Genomic DNA, 9863 nt, shown 5'->3' on the forward strand with positions numbered 1-9863 from the left:
TGAGATACTTTTGAAACTTGTGATACTTAAGAGAATGTCTCATCACGGATGGTGGTTCACGCCTATAATCCCAGCACTTTGGGAGGCCGAGGCAGGTGGATCATCTGAGGTCAGGAGCTTGAGACGAGCCTGGCCAACATGGGGAAACCCCATCTCTACTGAAAATACAAAGATTAGTTGGGTATGGTATTCTGTGCCTGTAATCCCAGTTATTCAGGAGACTGAGGCAGGAGAATTGCTTGAACTAGGGAAGCAGAGGTTACAGTGAGCCAAGATCAGGCCCCTGCACTTCTGCCTGGGCAACAGAGTGAGACTTCATCTGAAAAGAGAGAGGGAGAGACAGAGTCTCCTTTGCTACTTCTTTGTCTTGGAAAAATGCAAAAGTGGTACGTTTTTCTATAGACTGCTACTGAAATGACCAATTTTCTGAAAGGGAGAGGGAAGATGATACACAAAATTTTAAGAACATAAAGCAGTTTTTCTCTACCCCTTTCTCTGACTTCTCTACATTTGGTTCCGTATTAGATATGGTCATATATTCTGCTTTACAAAGTGTGGTTATATGTAGACAATTCAATTTGTCTTACAGATAATTCAATTTAGCTTCTTTTTTTGACCAAAGAACAAGATATGGTTGGCAACCTCTTAGATGACCTCCAATGATCTCTATCCCTTATAGATTACACGCTTGTCTATAATCTTGTGTGTGTATGTGTGTGTGTGTGTGAGCTGAACATTTCAACTCACCTTTAAAAAACACTATATGGCAGAACTGATGTGATGGCACATCTGAGGTTATAGAAAAAAAAAACAACTGTGGCTTCTGTTTTGGGTGCTGAATCTCATGATCTTTCTTGGATGTCTTCATATGGGGGGAGGCCAGCTTCTATGTCATAAGGAAGCCATGTGGAAAGGCACAAATGGCAAATATCTGAGGCTTGCCAACAGCCAAATGAGAGAGCTTGAAAACAGATCCACTTCTAGTTGAGCCTTCAGATGACTGCAGCCCAAACTGACATGTTGATTGCAGCTATGTGAGAGACTGTGAACCAGAATCACCCAGCGAAGCCACTCCTAGATTCCTGACCCACAAAGACCATGAGATAATAAATGTTTGTTGTCCTCAGCCACTAAATTTTGAAGTAATTGGTTATGCAGCAGTAGATGGTTAATACACCTGGTTTGGTGTATTAATCAGGGTAATCAAGCTGGGTTATAGAAGGAGTGTTTGATATGTAGGAATGTTGTGATTGAGATAATAAGCTGTTTTATTTATTGAAAAGTAAAATAGTACATTAACAAAATCTTATCTGATAGAGAGATAATACCAGAAGTCTTCTTACTGTGATTATCAGCTAAGTGACTGGTTGAAGTCAGGATATAAATCACTGGATAGTTTTTTTTTTGTTGTTTTTTTTTTTGTTTGTTTGTTTGTTTGTTTTTTCTGGAAAGACTTAGAAAACATCAATAAGGCACTCTGTTAAAGAAATTGAAATGAGATCTTGCCCTTTGGAGAAAGGGCAAGATAATTCCTGTAGCCACAGCTCTCAGTCAGACAGAAACAGAGTTTTGACAATGGTGTTCCAGTGAGCCTGGCCCCAGAGCTCTCTTCAACTTGTCTCTTCCTTGACTTTGAGGAGAAGACTGGGCATGATTTAGAGGCTGGAGACTAACTGGACAATGGGAAGATGCAAAAATTCATGTCCTGGGCTCACCCTTTGACCTTGGGCCTTCCAGTTTCTCTTTGCCTCCCATGTCTAGAAAATGCTCAGATACTAGTCTCGCCACGTTGACAGACATGGCTGCTGCCATTAGTGGGTGAAAGATTGTTTTGCTGCCTGAGATGGGATGTGCCTGGCCAATGCCCTCTTCTCTGATTTTTTGACAGGGACCTAAAAAGGGACAAGATGGGAGGAGGACAATCCAGCAGGAGATCATTTAGGGCTTCATGCTATAAACGGTTTTGCATTTCCAGAGATGAAACAAGTCTCTCCAACACAGGGAAATTGCAGATCATAGCCCTAGGCTCTGGCTGGTTTTATCAATCTGGCAGTTCAGGGTCAGTGCAAAGGACATCCCCAACACCTGTGAAAAGAGTTGGGAAAATATGAAGTCTTCATAAGAAAAGTCATTTTCTTCACAACTCCTGGGATTGGCCCCTGAGAAAAGGAATGTTTCCCTCACACTGAAACCACCCTTCCCAGCATTACTTTTAAGTCTCTCTCAGGACTTCTCTCCTTTAGTTAAAGAATAGCAGTGGGGACAGAAATGGGGTCAGTGATGACAAGATAATAGGCTGTAAAGTATTGGACCATGTTTGTCTTCTGAGGAAGTCACAGAAGCCCTGCTGCTAGGGTCGTCATATTCTGCTCACTGAACACTGTGCAATGAGTTATCTCTCTCCATGCTCTGTGCCTCCTTCGTTTTCAAGCAGAGGAAAATCATTTTATCTCAGCTTCCTGATTGGGTTTTAACTAATCTATGATATACCCAACACTTGGGTAGAAAAATGGTAGAAATATCACATTATTTTAATTTTTTTTTATTAAAAAGGACAAAAAACGACCTTCAATTTACCCATCACTTGTCAAACTGAGCACAGAAACAGAGAAAATTGATTATAATTTTCGTCATCAATCCCTTAGCATGCAAGGTCAGTTTTTCAAATAAAATTCTTATCAATTCATCTTTTTCAGACCAGCTGAGGGAGGGATCAAAGTGGGATTCTCCTTGGTGGCCTTTTGTTTGACTGTGAATCATGTGAATCACTCATATCTCTGAGGAATAAATTGACCAGAGAGATGTTCTTATAGCACAATTTCTATATACCTTGAACCAAATTATTCATTACATTATTTTCTACTTGGTTGTGGAACTCAGATGCTAGTAAAAATAGCTAACATTTATTGTGTACATACTGTGTACCCGGTACAATTCTGAAACCTTACCTGACTTAACTCATGTAATCCTCACAACAACCCTGTGGTTAAGCTCTTACCTCGATCACACATACACAGATGGTAATGATTCCGATATACAGGAAATTGGAGTGAAACCACAGTTTGGCTTTCGCATAGCAACCCTAGAAAAAATTTCAGTTACAAATGATACTCTCTACAATTCTGCCATATCAAGAGGATTACTTGGAAGATACAGCGGTTTGCATTTTACGTTTCATAATACAAAGATACTTAGGTATCATATTTTCATTTTCTTTGCATAAATGAAGAAACAGGCATAAAGTGGGAAATATTAAACTAGAGACTTTTCTGCTGTTGTTATCATTACAGTGGTACTTAATATAGAAGTCCTAGATCCTTACCCACTGAGTTAAACTAACTTCTAAGAGGCAGGTCAGTAACTGATGTCCTACTGTCTTTCAACACTCAGTGCTGACCTGAGATTAACAAATGGGAATAGAGGGTATGCAATCCTAAAATTGGTTTGCATTTCACTTTCTGCTTCAACAGTTAATAAATCCATTATAGCCCTACCAGGCACCAGGGCAGCTGTTGGTCAGTGGGTGTCCTAGTCTTTCTCCACAAACCTGAAAAATTCTAGAGATTTCCAGACACCTTCAGGGGCAGGTAACATGAGGAGACAAGACCTCAGGGATTTGGTTTAGTTGGAAGATGGTTTTGGCTTCTTCTCAGAGCCTGTTCTGGATGTCCAAATTAATTAGGTTGTTTCAGCAGTTCCACTAACTCCCTCTCACACAACTCCTTACTCATTCACTTATGATTCACTTCCCTAAGGGGCTGAATTCTGCCATCTTCAAGAGAAAGAGGGAGAGGAAGAAACTTTTCTATCTCAATCCTATAAATTTCACTTTTAACCATAAGGATACCTACTTCTTGCTTAAGAAATATCTAGACACAGCCCTCTTTCACTTTCACACAAACTATTCCCCTCTAATGTAATAGTCTAGTGTAGCAAGATCAATCACAGTGTCTCTAGTGTAAATGAGTCTGTTCCTATGTTGTTCTGACTTTTCTAATTACCAGAGGTTGTCACCCTGGCCTCTCTTTTATTAAAGGTGCCCTGCTTCTGGATAGAAGGTCTAGATCCTCTATGACCACAGTTTCCAATTTAAACATTTAAACCAAGATGTCAATAACAGAAACATTGCCAACAAAATTACCTCCACTTTTGGATCTGAGGGGCATGATGCTGGTGGGCCACTGGTCCAATCACGCGTGCCATTTATACCACAACACTGCAGCTAAAAGCCAAACCCCCAAAACAATGATGGTTAGAAAGTTAACAGTGAAAAAAAAGCTGTGGACCTTAGAGGAAAAGGTGGCCCTTCAGATCTGACTCTATAGCGGAAGTTCAGAATTGGCCTGTTTACTATGGTCTCCTTGAAACAAAGTGCTTTCTAATCTGTTATACCATTTCATTCACATAAGACCCCTTGTGGAGTAGAGACCCCTGTGCTTAATCTGGTCACATTTTACAGATCAAGAGTAAGGCACCCAGGGACTGCATAATGGAGGGATTAGGCTGACTACCCTTGGACCCACCAAGAGCTTAAGTCTTAAGATCACAGAAAGTGAGACCATCAGACATATGTACCTGCTTACATGATACAACAGGAAATGATAGCTATGGCAATCTTATCACAAAACAAAAACCCATCACACTTCTAAGATGGGGCTTATGCAGCCAGAGACTCCCCGATACCAAAATACTTGAGGAAGCAACTAGCCAGACCTAGAGAGTGAAGAAGTCTATAGAACAAATAGCCAAATTTCTTTGCACAAAGAGCAAGAGCAAAGAGGGGTACTACAGATTAAAAAAAGAAATAGAGAGACATGTCATTCAAATATAAACACATAGGCTTTGTTAAGATCTTGATTTGAACAAATCAATTAAAAATTTTTGAGAAAATTAGGGAAATTTAATTATAGACTTTATGGGTGGTATTAAGTAAAATTTTAGGTGTATTAAAAAGAAGTTCTTTTATATTTAGTGGGTGAAATGATATATTGTCTAGTATTTACTTTAACATATAGGGAATTAGATGAGATGACACTGGCAAAATGTTAACTATTGAAGAGTTGGGACATTCATTTTTCTGTTTTTCTCTTTACGTTTGTATATTTCTAAAAATTATATAATAAAAAGTTTTCTAAACTGAATTGAAAACATAAAGAATTGGAAATCTAAAGAAGTTAAATGACTTCCCCAAGGCCACCCAATTCTCGTCTCGAGGCTCTAATTCCTGTGCCATTTCTTCTACTCCATACCAAGCTGCCATGCGGTCATAGTGGTATTGTTTTGAGACAACAGAGATTATACTGGTGCAAGGCTCCATCTTCATCTCCCAACACATCAGCTCAGGAACACAGAGCTTGTATATGCTGTATATATCTATATTCGTGTTTGTGGGTAGAAATGGCACATGGCGAATGGGGTGTTGGTAGGCCAGGTAACAAGCCTGATTTGGGCAACTCAAGAATTCAATGGCAATTTCTTGTATTATACAATACTGTTTTCAGTAAAATTTTGGAAAATACATAAACTAATCCAGTTTGCTGTGTCTGAGTCTTCTTCACATCCTAGTAGAACTTAGATAATACACCTATTCGCATTAGAAAAGGATGAAAGAGAGAAATGTAGATAACTTTGTACTAATCAGACTAATTCCTGGGCTCCCCTGTGTGTGATAGCCAAGGCATTATTCTGGACCTCAGGGATGTGGACCTTAGATTCTGAAACTTCCAGAAAAAAGAACTAGCCCCCAGGGATTTAGGCTTGAAAATAAAGTCTGGGCTGATCTGAAGAGGATTCCACCTTTACTCACAAATGACTGGATGGAATCCCACGCTGCCTTGGTGCTATTGTCCAAGTGGTAATGGTCGATGCTGTCGGTCAGACCCTGAGCCACATACTCATTCAGCTGGGCAGGCACATTCCAGTAGAGGAGACATGGTAAAAAGCAGGTGAGTTCAAGAACTAAGGAATTTCCAGTATAGGCTAGTGGTTGTACTTGCTCTTCCCTTCCAACGGGTCCCCTCAGAACTAAGGGTGAGGAGAGGGTATTTATCTATGGGCAAACATCCTGAGATCCTGAGCGTGAGGTGGCATTGAAGGAAGAAGTATTTAGTAGGCTTGCTTCCTTCCAGAGCTCTGGCTTTACAAGAGAGAAAAAGGGGCAATTAAAGCACGGGCTATCCTTAGGCACTGAGGCAGACATTCTCTCCTGCCAAATACACAGACGAAAGCAAGCAGAGGAAGACACACGTGTTTTACTGCTCCTTCCAGGCATCCCTCAAGACACCACTCAGGCACAATCTCTTTCATAAAATTTTTTCTCCCCCCAATGACTATTACTCTCTCTTTCCTCTATCCTTCCACTTCATTTCTATCTCTATTATAGGACTTATTTTGTACCAACTTCTCCACTGCATACTCCCCACTTTCAGTATTAAGGCAATAAGCTATGCCCTTTATAACTTACCTTCTGTTCATATACAAAGAGCAGGATGGCCAAGATCACCTCAGCAAGGAGGATAATCAGCAGCAAGATGAAGAACTGGGACAAAGCAGAGACATTTTCACACACTGATCTCTATTCTCCCACTCCCACTCAGCCCTGGGAGCGTCCAGGGGCATTTGCACACGTGCGAGATGTTCCTGTTCTGCCTCCTTAGGCCATGGTAAGCCTTCTTTTGTTTTGCGGAAATATGTGTTCTTTTTCTACAATTAGACTCTAGAGGGCAGATCAACTGTCTTCTTTGTTCTCTCCTACCTGCTGTGCCTATCAGAGCACTATACGCATAACACACACACAACACCATCTGTTGAGTAAGTTAAGCAATTTTGACATCTGCCTATTGAAGCAGTTAAGCAAAAGGTCAGTAAACTAAATCATCTGGAGCCTGGTCCTTTCTACAAGATCAGGGACACTTCTGGCTGGAGGACTGCTGGTAGTGGCTAAAAGGAGCCCTGTACAGTAGGGAGAAAGAAGGACTCTAGCCATGAGTCTAACTCATATTTGTTTCCAGCTTTAGATCCTTACTCCCTTTATGCTAATAACACACAATAGAAAAAATTTTCGCTTATTCCTTCTCCTTCACCTTTTTTACCCCAACATTAATTTTGACTGCTTAAAACATTTACTGCATGTCCATTATCTTCCATCTCTGCCATTAGTCTGAGAACTGAGAAGAGGAACGGTTTTTTTTTTTTTTTTTCCTTATTCCTTCTCTTGGCTTCAGTTTAAGACTTAACCCATAATGGAGAAAAAGATGACTTAAGAAAGAACCAAGGTGATTGGAAACCCACACCTATTGGTAAAGGGGCGCTGTTACACCAAGCTCTGTTCGGGGAACACGAGAGAAATGTAGAGCTCAGTGCTCTACAGGCGCTCTGCTTAGACCTCAGTGGCTGCAGCCAGAGCCCTCACCTAAACTGGGTCTCTCTACGGAGTACCTTGTGCAGATATGAGCTAAGAAAGCATCCTCTGCCATTTGGGGAAGAAAGAGTTTGGAAATTATTTTTCCATCAGTTAGTGACTCTTGAGTCAGATCCTGAAAGTACATAATAATAGCTAGCATGAGGAGGATTTTGGAAGATAGATGACACCTGATTTCATCCAGAAATGAAGGAAAAATAAAATGCTCTGAAGGGGAATTATAATAATGGCAAAGGTCATTATTAGCAGTATAAAATGGCTACCAGGGAGGATAGCAATGTCCTCTCTCACCTGTCCTTGGGACCCTAGTTATACATAATATACTGTTGGTCTGGACAGACTTGGCTGATCTGAGGTACCAATCGCATTTTGCTATGATCTCTCTGTGCCTGTAAGTGATCTACCAAGAAATATCTTGCCTGGGACTTCGGCACCATCTCCCCAACTTGGGCACCACATCTGCTGTAAGGACTCACCGACATAAGCAGGCACTTGTTCTCCTTGATAGAGCCCATGCAGCCCAGGAAGGCAACTACCATGATAATGGAGCCCACGATGATGAACACATTGCCCAGCGTGAGGGAGGGGAGGTTATGGAAGAGCACTCCGAAGTTGTTGTGGATCAGCAGGTAGATCCCAAAGCCCAAAAGGCAGCAGCCACAGATCTGAAAGGAAGAATCCCCCAACATCCTGAAGCAAAACGTGTTTCTTGGATATGTCCTCCTATTTTCACTTCCTTGAGATCAGAATCACTTTATTTTTAATTGGTTCAATCAAGAGTCTGATGAATAATTTCTTTACTGAACTTTTCCATGCGTACCTTGGAGAGGCAATCCCAGCTTTTTCATGTGGAGACCTACTCACAACTCTTCCTACCCATTTCCAGAAACCAAGGAAAGATCACTCCTGTGAGCCACACAATATCTTCACTATATATCGGTCTAACTCGGTGCTCCTTATCTTTTCAGTTGCTCACACATGGCTTTCCCCATGGAAACCATGACCATGTAGAGAAGATGCCCTGCTTGAGGAAGCTCATCTTTCTAGGTAGAAAACTAGAGAAGCCAAACTTATAAAAATCTTCTCATGTATACATGAGTACCAACCCATCCTATATCTGAAATTCAATTGCTGGATTTTGTACAGTGAAACCTCCCCAGAAAGGGTGACTTTCCTTTCAATCACTTGTTGTTTCAAGGAATCTAGAAACAAAGACAAGAAAAACAGAGGCACTTAATACCCAGAGCACACAGTCTCAGGTTTCTCAGCTATACATGTTAGCTATGAGTGGTAGTAAACTAAAGCCCTCAGAAAGAAGCAGCGCCTCCATTAATAACTGCATTAGTACCTTTCCATTTTTCAGGTTTATTCTGTGGCAGGAAGAGGGGAAAAATTATTATTCTTTTGTTTCTAGGATGGTTGCACTGGCCATGACCCAAACATGCATGCATTTTACCTGACACCAGCCTCTTCAGTAGAGAAGAGAGGAGAACTTAGCTGCAGAAAGGTGAACTTAACCATGCTCAGAAGAGACACACTTACCCAAAACAGCAAGTTGAAGAAAAACAGGACATACTTCAGCAGTTTCAAGCTACTCATGCCCATGCTGTGATATTCTTACCCTAAGGAATAAGGAAGAAGAAAGTAAGTTACCTGGCTCTGTAAGGTAGCACCAGAGATCGGTGTGCACAAATGTTCAGGGATCTCTAGTGTTACCTTGGGTTTGAGCTATGGCTCTCCTCTGGAAAGTTTCTCCAAACTCTCTGCTCTCCTAGTTTCTGAACTGAAATGTCAACTGGCTCATCTTAAGACATTCACTTTTTTCCCAGTTCAGCAGACCAACAATGCTTAATATTGAATTAAGCAATATTAATTCAATTAATATTGAATTAAGCATTGTAGAAGAAAACAATAGAGCCGTTCTTAGAAGGCGATGCGTCACAATGACAAAGACCAGTCCAGTGCTTTAGCTCCATCTGCAGCATTAGTGACTAGTGCCTGGGCACTTACTCAAGCCCTTGAAGTCAGGGATGGACTGGTCAATCAGCCATCAAGAAAGCCAACAGCTTCATCAGCCAGTTTCTTAAATACTCTGTAATTCATGCACACACTACATCTGATCATTAAACTTCTCCACGTGAACGTGGGGGGAACATAGCCATGCCTCGTTTATTATTTTATTGCAGAAACATTTATAATGTTTTCTGTTTTAGATGTTGTGGAAGATGCAACCATGACTAAGCCGTAGCTATGCTTCAGAAGATAACAGTCTTACAGCAGAGATAGCCGGGCACTGTGGCTCATGCCTGTAATCCCAGCTCTTAGGGAGGCAGAGGCAGGAGGATAGCTTGAGCCCAGGAGTTTGAGACCTGACTGGGCAATATAGCAAGACCCCATTCTCCACAAAAAAAAAAAAAAAAAAAAAAAAAAAAAAAAAAACTTA

General features: G+C 41.0%; 1 protein-coding gene and 1 long non-coding RNA gene across 3 annotated transcripts in view; one reads left to right on the forward strand and one right to left on the reverse strand.

Annotated features, from left to right (window-relative positions):
- The first annotated feature begins 234 nt into the window (after positions 1–234).
- Positions 235–1760, forward strand: LOC116531131. The gene is made up of 2 exons (XR_004260284.1): positions 235–1406; positions 1453–1760. It is a non-coding gene; the product is annotated as an uncharacterized LOC116531131 (long non-coding RNA).
- The window catches only part of CD53 (CD53 molecule), a 29191-nt gene continuing 20575 nt past the window's right edge, over positions 1248–9863 (reverse strand). The window contains exons 4-10 of one of the 2 annotated variants that reach the window (XM_032249792.1): positions 8963–9042; positions 7897–8085; positions 6464–6538; positions 5807–5902; positions 4142–4222; positions 2999–3082; positions 1248–2085 (exon numbers count right to left, since the gene is read on the reverse strand). In XM_032249792.1, coding sequence (XP_032105683.1) covers positions 2014–2085; positions 2999–3082; positions 4142–4222; positions 5807–5902; positions 6464–6538; positions 7897–8085; positions 8963–9025 — 660 coding nt within the window. In that variant the 5' untranslated portion in view covers positions 9026–9042 and the 3' untranslated portion in view covers positions 1248–2013. The remainder of the gene's footprint in view (positions 2086–2998; positions 3083–4141; positions 4223–5806; positions 5903–6463; positions 6539–7896; positions 8086–8962; positions 9043–9863) is intronic. The other variant, XM_032249791.1, reaches the window with a different exon arrangement.

Source organism: Sapajus apella, unplaced genomic scaffold (assembly GCF_009761245.1).
Source record: "Sapajus apella isolate SASKATOON/1434 unplaced genomic scaffold, GSC_monkey_1.0 scaffold69, whole genome shotgun sequence".
Classification (NCBI taxonomy): Eukaryota; Metazoa; Chordata; class Mammalia; order Primates; family Cebidae; genus Sapajus; species Sapajus apella.